At 37.1% G+C, this 25,247-nt stretch overlaps 1 protein-coding gene across 3 annotated transcripts in view; it reads right to left on the bottom strand.

The window, feature by feature from the left end:
* Nucleotides 1-25,247, bottom strand: part of ROCK1 (Rho associated coiled-coil containing protein kinase 1) — a 183,590-nt gene that overhangs the window by 40,867 nt on the left and 117,476 nt on the right. For all 3 annotated transcript variants that reach the window (XM_010586825.3, XM_023543947.2, XM_064294665.1), the window contains 7 exons: nucleotides 24,290-24,381; nucleotides 23,941-24,187; nucleotides 15,285-15,391; nucleotides 13,868-14,018; nucleotides 7,158-7,318; nucleotides 4,436-4,620; nucleotides 2,369-2,438 (listed from right to left, as the gene is read on the bottom strand). In XM_010586825.3, the coding sequence (XP_010585127.2) occupies nucleotides 2,369-2,438; nucleotides 4,436-4,620; nucleotides 7,158-7,318; nucleotides 13,868-14,018; nucleotides 15,285-15,391; nucleotides 23,941-24,187; nucleotides 24,290-24,381 (1,013 nt within the window). The remainder of the gene's footprint in view (nucleotides 1-2,368; nucleotides 2,439-4,435; nucleotides 4,621-7,157; nucleotides 7,319-13,867; nucleotides 14,019-15,284; nucleotides 15,392-23,940; nucleotides 24,188-24,289; nucleotides 24,382-25,247) is intronic.

The raw sequence follows: 25,247 nt of genomic DNA, 5'->3' as shown, positions 1-25,247 counted from the left end.
AGTCAGCACCTGATCTCTAAAATCTACATGATACTGCAAAACTCAACTACAAAAAGACAAATAATCCAATTAAAAAATGGGCAAATGATATGAACAGGCGCTTCACTAAAGAAGACATTCAGGTAGCTAACAGATACATGAGAAAATGCTCACAATCATTAGCCATTAGAGAAATGCAAACCAAAACTACCGTGAGATTCCATCTCACTCCAAACAAGGCTGGCATTAATTCAAAAAGTACAAAAGTATAAATATTGGGGAGGTTGTGGAGAGACTGGAACACTTATATACTGCTGGTGGGAATGTAAAATGGTACAATCACTTTGGAAATCGATTTGGCACTTCCATAAAAAGCTAAAAATAGAACTACCATACGATCCTGCAATCCCACTCCTTGGAATATATCCTAGAGAAATACGAGCCTTTACACGAACAGATATACGCATACCCATGTTCACTGCAGCACTGTTTACAATAGCAAAAAGATGGAAGCAACCAAGGTGCCCAGCAATAGATGAATGGATAAATAAATTATGGTATATTCACCCAATGGAATACGACACATCGATAAAGAACAGTGAGGAATCTGTGAAACATTTCATAACATGGAGGAATCTGGAAGGCATTATGCTGAGTGAAATTAGTCAGCTGCAAAAGGACAAATATTGTATAAGACCACTATTGTTTTAAACGGAGAAGAAAATTTTCTCTGATGGTTACGAGAGGGGGGAGGTAGGTAGGAGGGAGAAGGCTATTCACTACTCGGATAGTAAATAAGAACTACTTTAGGTGAAGGGAAAAGACAACACAGAATACAGGCGAGGTTAGTACAACTGGACTAAACCAAAAGCAAAGAAGTTTCCTGAATGCTTCAAAGGCCAGCGTAGGAGGGGCGGGGGTTTGGGGACCATGGTTTAAGGGGACATCTAAGTCAATTGGCATAATAAAATCTATTAAGAAAGCATTCTGTATCCCACTTTGGAGAGAGGAGTCTGGGGTCTTAAATGCTAGCAAGTGGCCATCTAAGATACAGAGAACCCTTGAGGGAGCAGGAGAGCAGTGGGATGCAGACCCCAAATTCTCATAAGAAGACCAGACTTAATGGTCTGACTGAGACTAAGAGGGCCCTGGTGGTCAATGGCCCCCAGACCTTCTCTTAGCCGGAGACATGAACCATTCCCAAGCCAACTTTTCAGATAGGGATTGTACTGGACAATGGGATAGAAAAAGATGCTGGTGAAGAATGTGCTTCTTGGATGAAGTGGACACTTGAGACTATGTTGGCATCTCCTATCTGGAGGGTAGATGAGAGGTCAGAAGGGGTCAGGAGCTGGCCCAATGGACACAAAAAGAGAGAAGGAGCAGGCTGTCTCATTAGGGTGATAGCAATTAGGAGTACATAGTAAGGTATATATAAATTTTTGTATGAGAAACTGACTTGATTTGTAAACTTTCACTTAAAGCACAATAAAAATTAAAAAAAAAATTAAAAACATGGTCCAGTGATGGCCTAATAAGCCAAGAAACAAACAAGCAAAATATACTTAGAAAGCCTCCATCTTTATTAGGAGATGAGTAGAGAGTATGGCATCAGTCAGCAAAGCTCTAAATCATGTGAAACTTTCAGAGTTCTAATGGTTTCAGTTTTTTTATGGAAGAAACCATTACTTTTACCGTAGTTCTCACTTGGTTTCTAGTGGGACGTTCACCAATGCAACCCAAATTACATGCATTTAATTGCACTGAAGAAGGTTTGTATGAAATGTGGTTGCCAGCTTCATCCTAGGGATCAGCTAGATAAATGTTAATTTGAAATGACAGAGCACAAGCTTGGCAACCAGAAGAAACAAAAAGAAAATTCAGAGGCTTCAATAATGCCTCAAAAAGCAATAGTTGTAAATGTTCATCATTAGTAGTAGTAAAAATTACTTGGCCTGCAGCAAGTTAGAATGATTTCTATGGCGTAAAAGAAAAACAGATGCATGAAGTACACAGAGCTGAAACAGGAAAAAACTCTTAAACATTAGTTGTATCTACAACTCAAAGGCCACGGTAACATGTACGCATGAACCACACATGGTAATAGTGACTCTAAAACATGCAAGCTTGCTTCTAGGCAAACAACCCTTAACAAAGTCTCAAAGCTCTAGTCTGATGGCAACTTTGGAAATGCTTGTACAAAAATGATCATTTTTTCACAATTTAGACCATCAACTTGGATTCAGAAATGAAGAGACGAGAATACAAAAGGAGAAAAATTATTCACAGTCATTTGAAAAAGAATCATAATTCTCATAATAAAATCTAAATACCTTGTTTTAAGTCAAATTCTGAAAGTCTACAAAAGCTAAAAATGACTTTGACTTACCGAGAAATACTGCTCAGCTTCAAGCTGATCTTGTAGCTCCCGCATCTGTCCTTCGTTTCCTCTATATTGTCTTCGGATAAAAGAGAAAATTGTGAACAAAGGCACTTATCCATAGCAGGCTTTATATTAGTCTTAGTTTAAAACACACACTTCATACACACTATTACTTTACTAATTAATTGATTAAGCTACACTGTCTGGTTTCATTTTGCTCCTTATAAAAGAATTCTATGTAAAGTATGTTGTTGTGTGCCATCAAGTTGATTCGACTCATATTGACCCCCTATGGGAGACAGCAGAAGTGCCCTATACGGTTTTCTAGGCTGTAATCTTTACAGGAGCGGATCACCAGGTCTTTTCTCCCGTGGAGCCACTGGGTGAATTCAAACCGCCAGCCTTTCAATTAGTAGCCAAGTGCTTAACCATTGTGTCACCAGGGCTCCTTATACAAAGTATAGGGAATCCTTTTCTACTGAAGGTCATATTCAGGAGAATATTAACTGTGGATCAATCCAAATAGCAAAAATAAAATTGACAATTTTTTCTTTTGTAAATTTTTGTAGGGAAAAGTAGTATTAGGGGTACATTTAAAATGTTTTATATTGTAAGTACATACATAAAACATCTAAAAAACTCATGGCTGGTGGGTTCAAACAGCCAAGCTTTCAGTTTACAGCCAAGCACTGTGCCACTAGGGCTCCACAATTAAAAATAGAGGACATGAAATATTTCGTAAATAATAATTCAGCATTATATATTATGGTCAACTAAGTGTGAAAGGAGGGGTGGAGATGAAAAATCAGGAAAGGAAGAAGAGAAGAAAAGAACAATAAACGGACAAAGGAGAAGAAAAACAGACAACTATATGCATACAAAACACAACTCAAACAGAGAGAAACAGACTTTAAAAGACAGAAGCACAACGCAACTCAAAGACAGATTTTCAAGGTCCAATAATTTCATATGTGGTTGTTGGGCTTTTGTATTAGATAATAATAACTTTGTATTTTTACCACCTAACAAGTCATGAGGAGCACTGGTGGCACAGCAGTTAAGAGCTCGGCTGCTAACCGAAAGGTCGGGAGTTAAATCCACCAGCAGCCACTCCTTGGAAACCCTACAGGGCGGTTCTATGGGGTTGCTATGAACTGGAATCTACTCAACGGCAATGGGTTTGATTTGAGTTTTGGGTAACGAGGCATGTTGTTTAGGGAAAGTATATTATAAATACTTGGTAAATGCTGAAAGTTATCTTGGGAGAAGAAAGATAAAAAAAAACACATTACTAGGTGAAAAGGGTGGTTTTAAAAGGGGAAAAAGAATTTCACCACTATAAATCCAACAAAATCAAAGCTGACAATTTTATACAATTACTGTGTTATAAATGAAGCTGACAACAGAAGATACTATTACATAAATTGGTGAAAATAAAAACATGACTCATCGTAAGACAGACTCATCTTTGATACAAAATTTTTGAAATATGTCCGTATAAATTCTAAAAGCAAAACACTAACACCTTGTTTTATTTCCATTTCAAATAAGCAGGCACATTAGAGCCCGGAGAAGAAGAAAAAAAGCATTCTGAGATGAACCAAAGAAACAAAACAAAAAAACCCCACGGTGCTACTAATTCTAGCCTTTAAAATAAGAAATCTTGAACCTTTCCTGTAAGTTACTGAATCAATAATAAAAAGTTTAGCCATGATTTTTGCAATACGAATGTCTGAAGAAATGTAACTTTTGTGGATATGAAAATCATATGAGAAAATTGTGTGTTTTTTTTTCACCATAAACATACTTAGTGTAAAGTCAGTAGCCTTGATTAATCTTTTTCTGTTCCCCTTAAATACCTGTATTTTTTATTTGGTGAGCCTGTCCTTCCAAAGCCTGAACTCCTTTGTAAACCTTTCCAAGAAAATTATTTTATTTCTAAATGCTTTTTTTAAAGTCTTTTTTACAGATTCTAAACATATAATAAGCACACACATAAAACATCAAACATATAAGCAAATGCTGAGAACACACACACACACACAAATCAAGGATGTTACTTTCAAGACTTACTTTGTAAGCTGAGCTAACTCAAATTCTAATAATCTCTTTGCTTCCAATAATGTATTTATTTCCTGTTTCATCTGCTTCTCTAAACCTTTTAAATTGTCTGCCTCAAAAGCTTGTGTCTTCAATTCATTTTGTAATAGCAGTCGCTTATTTGATTCCTGCTCCAGTTGTAGGGTTAGATTCTTAACCTGTGAATGAGAAAAATAAATGAGATCATAAATCTCTTTGACAATTTATTAGACATTATTTGAAAGAACACTAATCAAATTAAGTACATTATAATTCCTGTAATTTTTATTAGTATAGAGAATATCAGTATTCTAAAGAGTCTCTAAGTTTTTATTCTATGTTTATTATTGTAGAATTTACTGCTAAGTCAAATTAATTCCCAAATTTCAGATATGAGACCTTGAGAAAAAAATCTGGCTTCTTTCTACTCTAACCAGCATGGAAATTTTAGAGACTTTTGGGAGAATTCCAAAGGACTATTTAGAGTTCACCTGTTCATTCGTAAATGTTTATGTGCTCTAGTCGATTATCATCCAAAGTTTATGAAACAAATTGAATGTATACTTAATTCAACTCAACAAACATTTATCAAATATTTACTAGGTGCTGGGACCAACAAGCTAAAAATTCTTAAGAGTGCTTTACAACACCTTTGTGATCTGCTCCTTCTCTACTTCCCTAGTTCTATCACTGGCCATTCTGTATACCCCATCGTATTTTCAGATCCTCAAATGTAACAAGCTCTCCCTCACCTTACAGTTCCTACATGTATTCTTCCCTCTGTCTTTCCCTGTTCATTTATTATTCAGCTTCCAAATTAAATGGCACTCCCTTAGGGAGGCCTTCCTTCCACGACTCCCAGATATGATTAGTCGTAACATTTCTACAGCATTCTGTACTCCTCTTTTTAATATTAGTCATGCGTGTAATTACTAGTTCAATATCTGTCTTTCCCTCCGTAACCCCAACTCCTAGAACAGAGCCATGAAAATAATATGTATTCAAAACTCGTATTTTTTAAATGACTGAATATTATCTCCTAAAATTTCAACATATATTCTTTCTGCTTGCTGGCTCTAATAACCCCAAAAACAAACCCAGTGCCGTCCAGTCGATCACGACTATAGGACAGAGTAGAACTGCCCCATAGAGTTTCCAAGGAGTGCCTGGCGGATTCGAACTGCCGACCCTTTGGTTAACAGCTGTAGCACTTAACCACTATGCCACCAGGGTTTCCACTGGCTCTAATAGGTACCTCTAATCTCTCTTCTTTTTAGCCCATTTTTTTTTTATATACCACTATCAGATTAATTTTCCTAAAACAGTGTTTTCAAATGTAGTTTCCATGGTAAGGTTTTGTTTGTTTGTTTTTTAAATTGTGCTGAGGAAGGTTTACAGAGCAAACAAGTTTCTCACTAAACAATTAATATACATATTGTTTTGTGACATTGGCTGCCAACCCCATGACATGTCAACACTCTCCGCTTCTTGACCTTGGTTTCCCATTACCAGATTTCCTGTCTCCTCCTGCCTTCTCGTCTCTGCCCCTGGGCTGGTATGCCTGCTCATTTAGCCTCATTTTGTTTTATGAGTTTGTCTAATCTTTGGCTGAAGGGTGAGCCTTAGGAGTGACTTCATTACTGAGCTAAAAGGGTGTACGGGGGCCATACTCTCAGTTTCTCCAGTCTCTCTCAGACCAGTAAGTCTGGTCTTTTTTGTGCGCGTGTGAGAATTTTGTTCTACATTTTTCTCCAGCTCCCTCCAGGACCCTCTCCTGTGATCCCTGTCAGAGCAGTCAGCAGTGGTAGCCAGGCACCATCTTGTTGTGCTGGACTCAGTGTGAAGGCGGCTGTGGTAGTTATGGTACCCATGGGAAGTTTTAAAGACCATCAATACTTTGGTCCTCAAGTTTCTCCCATGATTACTCAACATGTCTCTTCTACTCTGGTCAGATCAAGTCCCTTACTGCTCTCACTCACTTACCTTCTTGCCCACTCCGTACTCATCTTTTATCTTTACTGATGGTGTTCCCTCTAGGAAGTCAAATTTCTGACTCTCAAACTATTGCTTCCTGAGGTCTTAACCAACCTTTAAAATCTAAGTAACATCTTGTCCCTCTTTGTGAAGGCATTCCTGACAATTCTGGTCTGCTTCCTCTTTTTCCCTTCTTCAATTTATTTATGTAGATTAAGAACTTTTAGTCTTATAAAAAATTTCTAAAATACTTATAGTTACCAGCAAGATATAATGTGATTTTATCTTTTTATTAACTTCTTTATGTATATGCACCCTATGTTTTCTATCAACCTAATCCAATAAAGATTCTGTAGTTTAAAACTTTTTTTGGAAATTTATGAGCCATGCTCCTCTTTGAGGGTACAGGATACCTTATAATATATATATTTTTTCTTTAAAACAGATATCAGTTTCTTCAGGGAAGGAGCTATGTCACTTCAATACAGTTATACTGGCAATACAAAATGGCATAGATGCTACAGAATGAATGTTCAATAACTATTTGAAGTTGAAAATTCTAAGAGCTAGGGATATAGCAGGGACCACATAGCAGTGAACACAGATCTGTAAGTTATTCATTCGAATTTTACCCATATTGTTTAAATCACAGCTAATGACTCTTCACTCATTACTTATGGAAGACGAACATTCATAATTCCCTTATAAGATGAATGAAATCAGTACTGTGTATTTTCCTTACTTCTTCCTCCATTCTTTCTTTATTTTCAGTCAAATGCTCTAGCTTCTGCTGAGATTGCTTTAGATCAACATCGAGCATGGAACATTGTTTCTCAATCTGAACAACCCTATTTTCAGCCTTCTCTCGGGCTTCTCTTTCTTCCTTCAGCTTTTTTTCCATCTCTACAAAAGAAAAATATTACAAACATGTATTTAGAGAGAGAGAATATGCCAACTTTTTACTTTACATGCATTGTATATTACAAATTGGTGCCAAATATTCCTACTATTTTTATCCTGGGACTTTAAGGGAGTTATAAAATATAACGAGGTAATAAAATACTTTAAACCCAGCCCTTGCCCAATGACATGTGAGATTATTTAGTACCATTCTCAGACCAAAAGGTGAAGAATATAGCTGGAAAGTTGAGTAACTTGGGAGAAAAATGGAGGTAGGTCAGGGGAAAGAAGAAAAACAAGGTTGTAGTTATTCATCTATATGTTGCTTTGTTCCAGAAAAGTTTCAAGAAGCTTAAGGTTATAATGGGAGCTTTAGCTCAAGCGACTCAGGTCAACAAATATCCACAGTAGTAAAACACCTGTTTATATTATTACCAGAAGATGGAGGTCTTCAGTGAGGCTCTGCTTTTGAGATATGGTAGCTAAGGCTCTGAGAGGTTAGTTTTCTATGCTCATGCAACTAGTAAGTTGCACCATCAGAATTCAAAAAGTTTACATAACTCTAAATCTTGTGCTTTTCCCATTCAACACACTTCCTCAAAAATGTTAAATTAAAAAAACTGGGATGAAGAGGAAACAGCAAGAGGTAAGGATAAAGAGTGAAAGTGCATGCCATGCCATGTCTAGGGAAGAAAAATAAGAATTACTGCTAACTCCATGCTGATCATCTGCAGACATTGGGGTACATGTTTTATATTCATTCACTCACTTAATAAATAAAGGTACTAAGTGCTTACTATTGCCACGCACTGTTCTCAGGGCAGAGATTATAGATGAATATGTATATAATACATTGTGATGTTGTCATTGTTCGTTGATGTTGAGCTGATTCTGACTTATTGCAATCCCAAGAGTGCAGAGTAGAACTACACTCCATACGGTTTTCAAGGCTGTGACCACTTGGAAGCAGATTGCCAGGCTTTTCCTCTGAGGCACACCTGGGTGGACTGAAACTGGCAAACTTTCAGTTAGTAGCCAAGTACTTGAACCATTTGTGCCACCCAGGGACTATTCAAGCTTATATACCAATTAACTATTTGACATCTCTGCCCGAGTACCTAAAAAAACTTGTCAAAGTTAACATATATAAAATGTTGTTGTTGTTGTTAGGTGCCGTTGAGTCGGTTCCTACTCATAGTGACCCTACATACAACAGAACAAAACACTGCCCGGTCCTACACCATCCTTATAATCGTTGTTATGCTTGAGCTCATTGTTGCAGCCACTGTGTCAATCCACCTCAATGAGGGTCTTCCTCTTTTCCGCAGACCCTGTACTCTGCCAAGCATGATGTCCTTCTCCAGGGACTCATCCCTTCTGACAATATGTCCGAAGTATGTAAGATGCAGTCTCGCCATCCTTGCTTCTAAGGAGCATTCTGGCCGCACTTCTTCCCAGAGATTTGTTCATTCTTTTGGCAGTCCATGGTATATTCGATATTCTTCGCCAACACCACAATTCAAAGGCGTCAACTCTTCTTCCGTCCTCCTTATTCAGTGTCCAGCTTTCACATGCATATGATGCGAGTGAAAATACCATGGCTTGGGTCAGGTGCACCTTAGTCTTCAGGGTGACATCCTTGCTCTTCAACACTTTGAAGAGGTCCTTTGCAGCAGATCTGCCCAATGCAATGCGTCTTTTGATTTCTTGACTGCTGCTTCGATGGCTGTTGATTGTGGATCCAAGTAAAATGAAATCCTTGACAGCTTCAATCTTTTCTCTGTTTATCATGATGTTGCTCATTGGTTCAGTTGTGAGGATTTTTGTTTTCTTTATGATGAGGGGTAATCCATACTGAAGGCTGTGGTCTTTGATCTTCATTAGTAAGTGCTTCAAGTCCTCTTCACTTTCAGCAAGCAAGGTTGTGTCATCTGCATAATGCAGGTCATTAATGAGTCTTCCTCCAATCCTGATGCCCTGTTCTTCTTCGTATAGTCCAGCTTCTCATATTATTTGTTTAGCACACAGATTAAATAGGTATGGTGAAAGAACACAACCCTGATGCACACCTTTCCTGACTTTAAACCAATCAGTATCCCCTTGTTCTATCTGAACAACTGCCTCTTGATCCATGTAAAGGTTCCTCAGGAGCACAATTAAGTGTTCTGGAATTCCCATTCTTTGCAGTGTTATCCATAGTTTGTTATGATCCACACAGCCAAATGCCTTTGCATAGTCAATAAAACACAGGTAAACATCCTTCTGGTATTCTCTGATTTCAGCCAGGATCCATCTGACATCAGCAATGATGTCCCAGGTTCCATGTCCTCTTCTGCAGCCTGAATTTCTGGCAGTTCCCTGTCGATATACTGCTGCAGCCGTTATTGAATGATCTTCAGCAAAATTTTGGTTGCATGTGATATTAACGATATTGTTCTATAATTTCCACATTTGGTTGGATCACCTTTCTTGGGAATAGGCAAAAATATGGATCTCTTCCAGTCAGGTGGCCAGGAAGCTGTCTTCCATATTTCTTGGCATAGGTGAGTGAGCACCTCCAGCGCTGCATCTGTTTGTTGAAACATCTCAATTGATATTCCATCAATTCCTGGAGCCTTGTTTTTCGCCAATGCCTTCAGAGCAGCTTGGACTTCCTCCTTCAGTACCATCAGTTCCTGATCGTATGCCACCTCTTGAAATGGTTGAATATCGACTAATTGTTTTTGCCATAATGACTCTGTGTATTCCTTCCATCTTCTTTTCATGTTTCCTGCATCATTTAATATTTTTCCCATGGAATCCTTCACTATCGCAACTCAAGGTTTGAATTTTTTCTTCAGGTCTTTCAGCTTGAGAAACACCAAGCGTGTTCTTCCCTTTTGGTTTTCCATCTCCAGCTCTTTGGACATGTCATTATAATACTTTACTTTGTCTTCTCCAGAGGCCCTTTGAAATCTTCTGTTCAGTTCTTTTACATTATCAATTCTTCCTTTTGCTGTAGCTGCTCGAAGTTCGAGCGCAAGTTTCAGAGACTCCTCTGACATTCATCTTGGTCTTTTCTTTCCTATCTTTTCAGTGACCTCTTGCTTTCTTCATGGATGATGTGCTTGATGTCATTCCACAACTCGTCTGGTCTTCGGTCACTAGTGTTCAGTGTGTCAAATCTATTCTTCAGATGGTCTCTAAATTCAGGTGGAATATACTCAAGGTCATATTTTGGCTCTCGTAGACTTGCTCTGATTTTCTTCAGTTTCAGCTTGAACTTGCATATGAGCAATTGATGGTCTGTTCCACAGTCGGGCCCTGGCCTTGTTCTGACTGATGATATTGTGCTTTCCCATCATCTCTTTCCACAGATGTAGTCAATTTGATTTCCGTGTGTTCCATCTCGCGAGGTCCATGTGTAGAGTCGCCGTTTATGTTGATGAAAGAAGGTATTTTCAATGAAGTAGTTGGTCTTGCAAAATTCTATCATTTGATCTCCAGCATTGTTTCTATCACCAAGGCCATATTTTCCAACTACTGATCCTTCTTCTTTGTTTCCTACTTTTGCATTCCAATCACCTATAATTATCAATGCATCTTGATTGCATGTTCGATGAATTTCAGACTGCAGCAGCTGATAAAAATCTTCTATTTCTTCATCTTTGGCCCTAGTGGTTGGTGCATAAATTTGCATAATAGTCGTATTAACTGGTCTTCGTTGTAGACGGTATGGATATTATCCTATCACTGACAGCACTGTACTTCAGGATAGATCTTGAAACGTTCTTTTTGACGATGAATGCAACACCATTCCTCTTCAACTTGTCATTCTCAGCATAGTAGACTATATGATTGTCTGATTCAAAATGGCCAACACCAGTCCATTTCAGCTCACTAATGCCTAGGATACTGATGTTTATGCGTTCCATTTCATTTTTGATGATTTCCAATTTTCCTAGATTCATACTTTGTACATTCCAGGTTCTAATTATTAATGGATGTTTGCAGCTGTTTCTTCTCATTTTGAGTCGTGCCACATCGGCAAATGAAGGTCCCGGTAGCTTTACTCCATCCACGTCATTAAGGTTGACTCTACTTTGAGAAGGCAGCTCCTCCCTAGTCATCTTTTGAGTGCCTTCCAACCTGGGGGGTTCATCTTCCAGCACTATATCAGACAATGTTCCACTGCTATTCATAAGGTTTTCACTGGCTAATGCTTTTCAGAAGTAGACTGCCGGGTCCTTCTTCCTAGTCTGTCTTAGTGTGGAAGCTCAGCTGAAACCTGTCCTCCATGGGTGACCCTGCCGGTATCTGAATACTGGTGGCATAGCTTCCAGCATCACAGCAACACACAAGCCCCCACAGTATGACAAACTGACAGACACGTGGAGGATATATTAAATAGAAAGACTTTATTCATCCCCCTCCCATCCCAAAACCATTCCTACCCCAATTATCTCAATCTCAGCATATTACTATTTATCCAGCTGTTCAAACTAAAAGCCTAAATATTTATTAATTTCTTCTTTTTCTCTCTTTCCATGCAATTCATTACCAATTCTGTTCATCTACGTCTCCACTTCTTTCCATCTCCACTACGACTGTGTATTTCTTGCCTACAGTCTTGTAACTGATCTCCCCCTTTTCACTGTTATTTCTCTCCAAAGTATTCTCCACACAGCAGCCAGAGCTGTCTTTTAAAAATATAAATTACACATTCCAGTCCAGCTTAAAATGCCCCAATGGCTTCTCGCTATTTTTAGAATATGGGTGTTGAATTTACTGTCTCTTTTGCCTGGAATGTACTTCCTCCAGCTGTTTTAATAGCTTGTTCACCATGACCTTCAGTGCTTACCTCAAAAACCTGGAGAGGTCTTTCCAGAGAACCCCATGTTAGACAGTACCACCTAGAAACTATCCTTCACATTAATAATTACCATTGTTAACTATTTTATGTATTTATTTGCTTTTTCCTTGTATTTACTACAGAATGTAATCTCTAAGAAGGGTTTTTGTCAATTTTAGGCTTGGCTATATTTTCGGGTGTGTCTGGTATGTAGTTAAACCCAAAAACCCAGTGCCGCTGAGTTGATTCCGACTCATAGCGACCCTACAGGACAGAGTAGAACTGCCCCATAGTTCCCAAGGAGCGCCTGGTGGATTAGAACTGCCGATCCTTTGGTTAGCAGCTGCAGCACTTAACCACTACGCCACCAGGGTTTCCGGTATGTAGTTCGGCAGTCAATAATGACCATATGTGAAAGAAATAAAAGTAGTTCAATATAGCTGAAGCAAACAATATTATGAAAAACACAATAGTGCAGAGCAGTAAGTCTGGAAAAATAGGTAGGTACCAACTCAAAAGTTTTACATATCATGAAGAGTTTGAAATGTACCTTGTAAACAATGAAAAGCCACTTAAGGAATTTAAGAAGGACTAGAATGTGAGTATCAGATACATCATTGTGACCGAAGTAAGGAGGATAGATTGATGAGTAGAATAACTCTAGGCAGAGTAAAAATTAAGAGTCTATTGCAACAGATCAAGCAAAGTAATGATGCTATCATGTACTAAATGGGGACAGGAAAGGAGGATTACATTGCATATATAATTTGGAAGTCGAACTCCTGACTAATTCCCAGATTTCTGGCTTGCTTGGGCTCCTGAGTGTTAAGTAATACCACCACCAGTAGCTACCAATTATTGAAAGCTTTCTATGTACAGTCACTTTGCATGTATTTTCTCAGGTTTTTTCTTTTTTTTTTTTTTTAACTCTAGAGAGGTTAAAAGGCAAAGTAGATGTGCCTGATCCCAAAGCCTGGGCTCATAAAGACTACATTGTCATTAACCAGGATAGTGAGGATGGGGTTGATGGATAAGATTATTAGTTCCCTTTGAACAAATGGAATTTAAATTGCCAACGACATATCCAGATTATAGAGAGGTTAAGAAATGAATAGAAGGTGAAGGGCAGGAAAACTGCTTTTATAAGTTTGGCTCTAAAGGGATGGAATAAAACAGTAGAAATCAGTGAGCATCACATGCTCCTGCAAAGGTTTACCTACTTGTTTTTAAGATGGGAGAAATTTGTTCATGTTTACAACAAGGAAGAAGCCAGTGGAGGAGAAAGGCTGAGGAAAAAGAAGAGAGAAAGAGCTGATGAGTCAGGATGAGGTAAGAGGAGACTAGATCTAGAGCGCAGCTAGAACATGTTAGCCAGGACAGGAAGAGGACCAGCCTTCTTTAAGAGGGAAGACAACAAAGATGGGTAAAGAGGTAGGCTAGGTTGATAAGTAGGAGAGCTAGATTTAGAGGTCCAGAATGAAACAAGAAAATAAAAGAATGGGCTGAAAACTAGGAGAAAAGAGAGGTTCCACTAACCTTTATAGGGAACAAAGGGAGTAAAGGAGTAACAGAACTAAACAGAGAAACTGTGATTAAAAAAAGGAAGGAATCCTTTCTAGATCATAGTTTATAATTTCTAAGAGTTATAATGCTACAAAATTAAGTTTTGACAAAAAAATATTTTGTAGGCATTATTTAAAACTAACTACACTGACACTTACCACACATTGCAACAGACTTTGCCTCTTCAATAGATTGATGTTTGTCAGTTAAACGAGCTTTGGTTACTTTATGTTCATTTACTTCTTGTTCTAACCGTTGTTGTAATGATTTAAGCTTGTAGTTTAAATCTATCTCTAAGTTATTCTTTTCCTGTAAAATGGGAATGAAAGTCATATAATATACTGTGCAAAAGATACATTTATTAAATCTTACATTATTTAATATTCCATAAGAATGAATTACACTGGCTTGAAATATGACACCGTATTTAAACATACTTATTCAGTACATGATTTTCATTTTTAATACTCTCCTGTATATTTCACATTATCTTTGTCTTACTTGATGTCTTACTTTTAAAATCAGAATAAACACATGTAAGCAAAATATCATTTTTTCTTTAGTCCCCAATCCTCCTCCCAATTTTGAATCATTAACCATGCCTGATGGCAGGGCAAGGCTGGGGTGGTAGTTGGGTTCAGGAGGGTTCGTTACTAGGAGCAGAAATAAATTCTTCAGGTTTTATTTTTATTTTTGCTATCACATTTTTTTATATTATTAAATTATCTCTGTCTACGTTTGTATCTATACCTACATTTACTTTCCTTTGACAAAAGAACAAGAAGCTCTCATGGCAAGTTACCAAGTCCCTGAGATGGCAAGAGAGAACAAGTCAAAATGTATTTCATTTCTGTCTGGGTGCTTCTGCTCTTCCTTCTTTTATCCTATTTCTACTTTTACACCAGGCTTAGCCAGGAAAAAACTATTCTTTATCACAAAACATCCATGGACTCCAAAACATGTTCAAAGGACAAGATAAGTGGTAAGTTTTCTGATAGTTTATCTGAGGTTCAACTGAATCTCCAACATTTCAGTGAGGAACTGAGACAGTGAGAGCTAGACCTGCATGTTATCTCTTTAATCCTTTTCCCTAACAAGGTAGGCAACAGAGGATAACCAAAGGGATTTTTTACTTTTAAAGGAACCCTAAAAGCAAAGGCCAATCACTTTATGCTTTTTTCTATTTTGCTAATTAACTCTTACCAACAAAATGAAACAAACATAAACGATCTACTATACACCGATCCTTTGTTTTCCTTCTTCATAGGAAGTTTCATCTTACCCATGTACAAAGAAAATTCTATATGAAAAGATATTTCCAAACCAAAGCAACTTATTGATAATCAGATGACACTGAACATCTAATATCTTCAAGGGTCAAAACAATTAAGTAAAAACAACAATAAAAAACCCAAATAAGAAATACATACACCCATATACACCAACTAAACACAAAAACTTTAGAAATGTAAATATGTAAATTTTAGGATTGAACGCTATTTTATAAAAACCACCTTATAATATTTGGTAACGAGCAACAGTTATCTCATAATTGGTGCACGTTGAATCATTTACCTTTTCTGAATGATTAAGCATGTCTTGAGCCTCTTTTCTTTCTCCTTCCAGCCTTTCAAGATTGTGTTTGAGATGCTTCACCTCCTCTTGTGAAGATGTAATTCGAGCTATCAAGTAAGAAAAAAGTTTAAGTCACATAGTCACGGAAAGAAAAGTCACTGATTCAGTGTGCGCATTAAGGTTAAAAAAATTTTTAGTATTAAATCGCCTGATCAGATAGAATTATTGTTTTTGGTGATATGCGCAATAAACATAACATACGGTAATAAAAATGTTAATGCTAATTAAAGATCTTTTTTTTTTTTTTTAGTCAATTTTCTTCATTTTACAAGTGGTCAAAGAGACAAAGCTTGAACTTGGGCTAGAATTCAGATCCAAATCCTTATTGAGTGCCATTTTCTACGAAGTTAAAGGTGAAGCTTTTTACATAGTTACTAAAGAACAAGTATTTATTAAGTGCCTTGTATGTGCCAGAAACTGTACAGTGTTAATGGAGTCAAACTCTGTTTTTATGGGAAACTAAGTTTTAAGATATTTAATGTAACAAAGCTTAGTTTTAGCCTACCTGAAGCTCAAGCTATGCAATGGGAGCAACTCATCTATTTTGTAACTGTCTCATTAAAATATGCTTTAGACATATGGTTTTTAATGCATTAATATTTAGCACACACAAATTTAATACAGGTAGAACCTAACTTAAATGAACATACTTATATTACCTAGTTCAAAAGTAAGTATCTATTTTCAGGTTTTGTGATTCAAAGTTGCCTAAAATTTGACAGGAAAATGAATAAAGCACCCTGAGTGATTGGGAAGAATTTTGTACTAAAAGTACAGGTTAACTTACTATACTTGCCCAAGTTTCAAATGTACCCCTTCCTCCCATATTTTGTGTTTCTGAAATAATTCCTTAATGAACAAATGAATATTAAACCTTTGGTACCTGATAATGCTTATCTGCTAGGCCCGTTCTATAATCTAGAGAATACTCTTATTTACATACACACCACACAGTAATGGTATTATGTTCATACAGGAGAATGTGTTATGACATCTGCCAGTTTCTTTCAAATGCCTGAGCAAAAATACAAAGTACATGTGTGTTTGTACGGAAAGTAATAAATCAAATGTGCCAAGATGTTCCATTGTTAAAGTAATATTTAAAAATAGGTTTTAAAAAACCTATAGAAAGATAGTAAATTGATTAAATTTTTAAATTTTCATCTGGAAAAAGATTATTATAAATAGCTCCTAAGAAGACAAGGTACTGAAGATATATGGGTTGAATTCCTTATAGATTTCTAATAGTCCTATGAAAGACAAGTAAAAAATACTTTCTTTTCCTCACTTATCCTATCTAAAAAAACATGCTAGGAGGAAACTTATAACTTGTCTGTACAATACATGAAAGCAAAAACAAAACCAAAGGAACCTGTTGCCGCTGATTCTGACTCATGGTGACCCCACGTGTTTCAGAGTAGAACTGTGCTCCACTGGGTTTTCAATGGCTATAACTTTTTTTTTTTTATAACCTTACAGAAGTAGATGGCCAGGACTTTTCTCCATGGTGCTGTTAGGTGGATCACAACCCCCAACCTTTTGGTTAATGGCCGGGTGTAAACCATTTGTGCCACTGAGGGCCCTTATGAAAGCAAAAAGCTTCATATACAAAAATTATAAAACTACAGTGGAAGGAATATACCATGACATCACCATTTTTAGGTATACACCCAAGAGGAAGCATATTTATGATTACCAAAAAATATACATGAGAAAGTTCATATCAGTACTATCCATAATAGCCCAAACTGTAAATAACCAAAATATCCATTTCCTGTAGAATGATTAATAAATAAATTGCAGTGAACACCCTATTGCCATATACGGCAGTATGGATGAGCCTCACAAACACAACATTGTGTGAAGTAAGCCAGGTGCAAAGTAGTACTTATTGCACGATTCCATTTATAAAAAACAAGAAAAACTAATTCACGGTGTTAGAAGTCAGAATAATGATTACTTGGTAGAGGGTCATTAGTGACAGAGAAAGCCCAGGGAGAGACTTCTGCGTCGCTAGGAACGTTCAGTTTCATGAGCTGGATTCTCGTCACGTGGGTATATTCACGTTGGGAAAATGGGTATATTCACGCCTTCAGTTGTACATTTTTTGATTCATTGTGTTTCTATCCGTGCATACATGTTGTTTCAACAACAACAAAAAACCTCACTTAAAAAAATCTAAGTGTGTTAAAATCTCAAATAAATGATGAAAGCTCTCGAACTGAATACATTTGAGGCCTACTGAAAACATACAAAAATTAAAAATAAATGAATGGGCAAAATATAACAGGAAAACGCAAATCATGGGGGGAAAAAACCTAAGGCCACATGCCTCTAATGTCATTTATGGCACAGTGGTTAAAGCAATTGACTGCTAACCGGAAGGTCGATGGTTTGAAACCAACAGCGGCTCTGCGGGAGAAAGATGTGGCAGTCTGCTTCCATAGAGATTTACAGCCTTGGAAACCCTATGGGGTCACTATGAGTCAGACCTGACTTGACGGCAGTAGGTTTGGTTTTTATAACATAAATTCTAATCTACCCAGAACATATATAGAAGTCATAAATCATTATATACCAAAAAACATTACATTAAAAATATACAAAGCAGGGCATATATGAAAATTTACAGTTAACATCATATTCAATAGTGAAAGACTGAGATCTTTCCCTCTAACACCAGGATTAAGACAAGGATGTCCGCTTTCACTACTGCTATTCTATACTGTCAGAGAAGTTCTATCCAGAGCAATCAGGTGCACATACACACACACACAAAGACATCCAAATTGTAAAGGAAGAAGTAAAGCTCTCTCTTTGCAGACAACATGATCCTATACATAGAAAATTCCAAATAATCCACAAAAAACTATTAGAGCTAGTGAACGGATTCAGCAAAGTTGAAAGATACAAGATCAACACACAAAATCGGTTATTTCTATACACCATCAATAAGCAATTTGAAAAGAAAATTAGGAAAACAATTCCATTTACAATAGCATCCAAAAGAATAAAATATCTAGTAACAAATTTAACCAGAGATGCAAGACTTGTACACTGAAAACTATAAAACATTGCCAAAAAAAATTAAAGAACACTTAAATAAATGGAAAGACAGCCTGTGCTCGTGGATTGAAAGATTAATTGTTGTTACAATGGCAATACTATGCAAAGTGATCTATAAATTCCAACGGCCTGTTTTGTAGAAATGGAAAAGTCAACCCTCAAACTCATATGGAATTACATGGGGCCGAACTTGGAGGACCCATACTTCCTCAATTTCAAAACTTACTACAGTGGTCAAAACAGTGTGGTACTGGTATAAGGACAGAAGTACGGATGGATGGAACAGAACTGAGAGTCCAGAAATAAACCCATACATCTATAATCAACTGATTTTTTACAAGAGTGCCAGGACCATTCAATGGGGAAAGAATAGTCTCTACAATAAATGATGCTTGGACAACTGGATTCCCACATGTAGAAGAATGAAGTTGAATCCCTATCTCACACCACACACAAAAATTAACTCAAAATAGATCAGAGACTTAAACATAAGAGCTAAAATTATAAAGCTCTTATAAGAAAACGGGGGTAAATCTTCAGGACCTTGGATTTGGCAACAGTTTCTTAGATAAGATACCAAAGGCAGGAGTAACGAAAGAATAGTTAAATTGGACTTCATCAAGATTAAAAACTTTTGTGCAATAAAAGGACATCAAGAGAATGAAAAGACAACCTACAAAATTGGGAGAAAATATGTGCAAGTCACATATCTGGTAAGGGTTTAGAATCTAGAATGTATAAAGAATGCTTACGATTCAACAATAAAAGGACAAATAAACTATATGCTAAGTGAAAGAAGCCGGACACAAAAGGACACATATTGTATGATTCTGTTTTTATGAAATATCCGGAGTAGGTAATTCCATAGGCAGAAAACAGACTGGTAGGTACCAGGCTCTGGAGAGAGAAGGAGAAAAGGAAGATGAGGGACTGTTTAACAGTACAGGGTTTTCTTTTATGCTTTGGAACTAGATAGAGGTGGTAGCTGTACAACATCATGAATTTACTAAATTCTGCTCAATTGTATACTTTAAAATGGCTAATTTCATGTTATGTGAATCTTATCTCAATAAAAAAGCCATTAGAAATACAAGGGGACTATGAGAAAAAACTGCAATCACAATGGGAACTTTCAGAACATGTTTCAAAATATGACAGATTAAAGAGACAAAGAATAAACGGGGTCTTAGAAAATTGATTGATTAGACAGAGAAGTTCCATGTTTTTTCAAGAAATAAACCCAAAAAGATATGAAAAGAAAAAAACCTACACAATTTTCAAATGCCCATGCAACTGTTAAAAACAAAATAAACGTACATTGTAAACTAAGCCAGGAAAAAAACAGTTTCCAAAAAGTACAAATCTTGTAGGTAATATTTTTTTAATCACAATAAAATGAGAAATTAGCAATTTAAGAAAAAATCAAAACAATAAAAACCTCTAAAACTAACCTGGAAATTTAACATTACTAAATAACTCATGAATAACAGAACAAAAGAAGACTAAAAATATTGACTATCAATAGAAATTTATGATGGTTTTTCTCTCAAAAAAAAAAAAAGAAAAGTATTCCTACCTTTGTCCCTTAAAAAATCCTACAGGCACTGATCAAATTAGGTAGCAGTGAGTATTCACAGCACTCAGATTATGGTCCCTGAATGCCATATCCTACAAAAATAAACTAGGGTTCCTTAGAAAATGGGTGACTCCATGTCTGGCACAGAAAATGATCTTGGAAAATCTATGACTATCAGAAAGCACAGAAGCTATCCAAGAGTACTAAAAACAAAACCAAAACCAAACCCACTGCCATTGAGTCGATTTCGACTCATAGCGACCCTATAGGATAGAGTAGAACTGCCCCATAGAGTTTCCAAGGAACGCCTGGTGGATTCAAACTGCTGATCTCTTGGTTAGCAGCCATTGCACTTAACCACTACGCCATCAGAGTACTAGAGTAGTGTTAAAACTTGAAGAGGTTTCCACTGACTGCAAGACAGTGTCAGTAAGATTACTGCAATGGACTTTTCAGCTGCCATTGAGTTGACTCCGACTCATGGCAATCTTATGTACAACAGAATGAAACACTGTCCTGTCCTGCATCATCCTCATAATTGCCAGCATGTCTGAGTCCATCATTGTGAATATTGTACCAAACCATCTCACCAAGGATCTCCCATGTCCTCATTGGGCCTCTACACTTCGCCAAACATGATGTTCTCCTCCAGCAACTGATTCCTCCTGATGACATATGCAAAGCAACTAATTCAAACAATATTCTGTTGTGATCCATAAGGTTTTTGTTGGCTAACTTTGCAAGCAGATTGCCAGGCCTTTCTTCCTAGTCTGTCTTAGTCTGGAAGCTCTGCTGAAACCTGTCTACCATGGGTGACCCTGCTGGTATTTAAAATACCAGTGGCATAGCTTCCAACATCGTAGCAACACACAAGCTAGCAACACAGTAAGATAAACTGACAGATGGGTGATGGTGCAATGGAGTAATATATGTTAAACATATTAAATCCATGAGTTCATAAATACCCTAAAAAAAGCCAAAAACTGCATCGGTCACCTTTGCAGGATGCTGGGGAAGAACTCATTGTTCTGAAAACGGATAAAGGGAAAGAATCAAGTATTTAATCTGCCTTTCCTCTACAAGAAACCCTGGTGGTGCAGTCCTTAAGCATTTGGCTGCTAACCAAAAGGTCGGCAGTTCGAATCCACTAGCAGCTCCCTGGAAACCCTATGAAGCAGTTTTACTCTTTCCTATAGGATTGCTCTGAGTCAGAATCGATTTGATGGCAACAGGTTTGTTTTTGTTTCCTCTATAAACTGTGCCTCAAGGTAACTATATAGTTGATGAGAAAGAGTTTCTCTTTATAAGTATTCCAGTAAACGATGGAAAAAAAAAAAGAAGAAGAAGATAAAAATAGATTATCACCATTGCAAGCCCCTAAAAATCAATCAACCTAGGCAATGATCATCAATGGCTGCTAACATCACAGAGACAGCCAGGCTTTCTGTGTTCCCCTGGTGCCTATACACCACCACCTATGAAGTACATTGTCAAAAATCCTACCAAAACACATTAAGCTTCTAGACCCGACCACCAGTTTAAAGTGCTACAGGAGAGAAAGCAACATGCTAAATGACACCACAGGATGAAATCTGCAAAATCCAGAGTGGGAGATGCTCAATAAGACAAAAAAAAACCCTAGTTTTTCTACCACAAACAGTAACGAATGCAAAGAATTACAGGGGCGGGGGAACCTATATAGTAGAAGAAACTTAAGGGACATATTAATGAAACGCAATGTGTAGACCTTGACTGGATCCTAATTTGAGCAAAATAAATGCAAACAAAACAAATGATGGCACTATGGGAGAAATCAGAGCAGTCACTAGATATTTTACAAATCAAGTATCAACTTTTTTCAGGTGTGATAATGATATTGTGGTTACATTTTCAAAAAAAAAAAAGAGTCCTTATCTGAGACTTCCTTCAAAATAATTCAGTGTCAGTGGAATGGAGAGGAGAGGGTATGACTATAAATGAAATAAAACCAGCCATGAGATGAAGATTATTGAAGCTAGATGACAAGTACATAAGGGTCATTACACTATTCTACTTTGACATATGTTTGAATTCCCCAAAACAAAAAATTAAAGAAAGAAGAAATCAACCAAACAATAGCAAAAAACTTTGAGCTATTTTTTAAAAAATTCATTTTTAAAATTGGTCAGTTTGAAGAATTACAGATAAACCTACTAGATGAAGAAGAGCTTATCGTTTCAGTTAAAAATTTAATTCCTCCATGACAGTTTGATCTTTGCCCATCGTTTTGGTTAAGTCTCTATGTCCTGAACTTTTGGAAGCTTACTTTCTCTGTAATGGCCTTATTGATTACTTCAGGGCTAGGCAAACGTCAGCTCAAAGTTTGTTTCTATACAGCCTGGAAGCCAAGAAGAGTTTTTACATTTTTAAAGGGTTGTAAAATATAACAAAAGAAGAATATGAGACAGAGATGGTATGTACCTCACAAACCCTACGTTATGTTTGGGAGGTCATTTCTCACAGAGACTAAGAAGTTTCTACCCCTTAGTATACATGAGGGATATTAAACTAGGGAGTGACAATCGTGGCTCTGCCAGAAGCCCAGCATCCCAAGTATAAGAAATTTACACTTGAAGGATACGAACGTTCTCACAGACCACACAAGACTAATGTAAAATTTCTGACGGTTTTACCACCATGCACCTTTATATGCTGAGATGCACATAGTTTCGTGCGAGCTTTAGTGTGTGTGAGCTTTGACTCACATTTAAGTTCAAAACTGAACTTTAAAGGAAGCACCGAAAAAGGATAAACCAGTCAACAATAAATCATCCTACACATTTTTCTTATCTTTCACCAATATCTGAATAAAGAGCTTATGATTAAAAACCACCGTTCAGCTGAGCATGTAACTGACTGACTCTTCCTCTGAAGTATTCAGCTCAATCAGACCCAGAAGATCACAGGCTAAAAAAGAATCTTAGAATAAGAAGGACTTATAAGGGTAATCTGTTCTAAACCTCTGGGTTTACAGATGAAGAAAAGAGATGAAATTACTTTCACACAGCTAATAAACTGTAAAAAAGGACCTAGAAAAGCACTTAAGGAAGTCAAGCGCAAGGCTTTCCTAATATATATAAAGAGGTTACTTTCCTAGTTATATTCATTCAGGTCTATTTTAAGCCTAGTCCCTGAGAAATTGGATTGCACAACACTCCTCAGCCAAGAGCCAACCAACAGGAGCTCCTAATTTTGGTTTCCACAGTCACAGAAACTGACCCTGACCTCTCTCCACAGAACTACTGCTAATCATCAAGCCCCATGAGACCCCAGACTATGTTCCCATCCTGTTACCAAGGTTAAAATGGACCCTCCCCCCCCCCCGCCTTTTTTCCTGAGAGATCCGGCAACTTCCATGCGTATCTGTTTTGATTAGTACGGATGCTACTGCCTATTAGAATCCTCTTAGACTAGAAAAGAACAGAAACATAAGTAGGTAGAAGCAGGCATCTTTTTGGATATGAACTAAATTTTATTACTATTTAAAAACTGTTCTTTTATGCACTGCTTGAGTTACACTCAATCTTCTTCCTTTTAGATTCACAAAGACTGCCTATATCTTTATCACTAACCTTCCCAAGTACCTAACTCTTTTATCTGTAATGGGATTCTGTGTCTGCAATCCTGAGGAATTCTGAGGTTTTAATAGCGATAATTCCCTCTGCCTGGATTAATTCCACTTTTATAAGACTTCTGTGAATTAAGAAAAATTTAAAATTATGTTTTCAGTTAACTTGGCTGTAAAACAGGAAAATATCTCCATTATCTATCTCACAGGAGTATCTAAGAGAGTGAAGAAACTACAGTGTGATACAAGTATATGCATTATCCAGAGAGAGAAAGAGTGCTAGTCATTTCTGGTTTCACCAAGGTCATTTTCTTACATGAGGACAGTATGACCAAAAAACATATTACCTTGAAGGTCTCCAATCATCTCAGAATCATGGCCTCTGTCTCTTCGTTCAGCGTCTAATACAGCTTGCAGCTGGTAATAATCCTTGTCCGTTTGTGTCTTGGAATTCTCTAAAATTCTATTTCTCTCCTGCAATTCTATGTTCAGGGACTCTAGCTGACTAATCGACTTGCTCATCTCTGTGTGACTCTTCCTTAATCTTGCAGCTGTGTCTGACTCTGTCCTAAGTAAGTCATTGGCTTCTTCTAGCTATTTAAAAAAGATAGAGAGAAAATAGGTTTTTGATCAAAATATAATCAAACTCATTTTAATTATATTAAAAAAAAAAGATTCCTCATTTAAGAAACTTACCTGCTTTTGTAATTGTGCCAATTTCTCATTAGCAAGCTGTGAATTCTGACTGACTTTCTTTAAGTCTTCCAACTGATCCTTTAACGTAGAAACTAGCAAATGAAAAGATAAGGTGTAGAAATTACAAAGTTCTCTGAGAAGAAACATGTAAATTCCTTAAAAAAAGAATAAGACAACAGTCTAACACTTCCGTTCCCAAGCCCAAATCCCACCTTGAAAACACTTACATTTTAAATTCATCACAAAGTAGAGCATTATTTTATAACACAGAGTGCAAAAATAGACTTATTTCTACTGTATTTCTAATTCTTTTAATCCCTTAACATCTATTAGTGAAATATTATAAAGCTAGTTTAATATTATTTATTTTTGAATATTAATTCTTTGAATAGTTAAATATTTTTAAAATGATACAAAATTCAAAAGGTACTTAATGGTGTACTATGTCTCCCAGTCCCTGTGCCTCCCTTAATTGGCTCTCCTTCTCAACAACAACTATTAACTTCTTGTGTATCCTTCCCAAGACAGTCTATGCATCTGCAGTGCAATTGATTACCCTTGTGTGGTCTTTCTAGCTATGGTCTTATAACTCTCACCCAGGTGACCAAGTGAGACTGTGTGATAGGGTAATTGTGACCCACCAAGAGGATTGGTCAGTTTTGCTTTAAAAAGAATGCCAATCCCAGATCAGAGAGGAGGATCCTACCACAGGAACAGCCAAGAGTAAAGAGCATGTCCTTTGGATCCCTGCACTGAGAAGCTATTTGAAGCAGGAGACCAAAAGAGAGAGATAGAGCAAGCTGTAATCCTGAAGATGGTGAGAAGCAGTGGCAGGAGAGACCTGGCAGCAGAGACTCGGCAGCAGGAGATGGGGAGAGGCCTAGGCCAGGGTGAGGTGCACCTGTGAGCAGGGTTGGGAAGAGGCTGTCCTGATGGAACAGCTGTATCCTGAGTGTTC

The sequence above is a fragment of the Loxodonta africana genome, chromosome 11 (genome assembly GCF_030014295.1).
Source record: "Loxodonta africana isolate mLoxAfr1 chromosome 11, mLoxAfr1.hap2, whole genome shotgun sequence".
Classification (NCBI taxonomy): Eukaryota; Metazoa; Chordata; class Mammalia; order Proboscidea; family Elephantidae; genus Loxodonta; species Loxodonta africana.
Note: the sequence above shows the minus strand (reverse complement) of the source record. Positions and strands in the feature narration are given on the sequence as shown.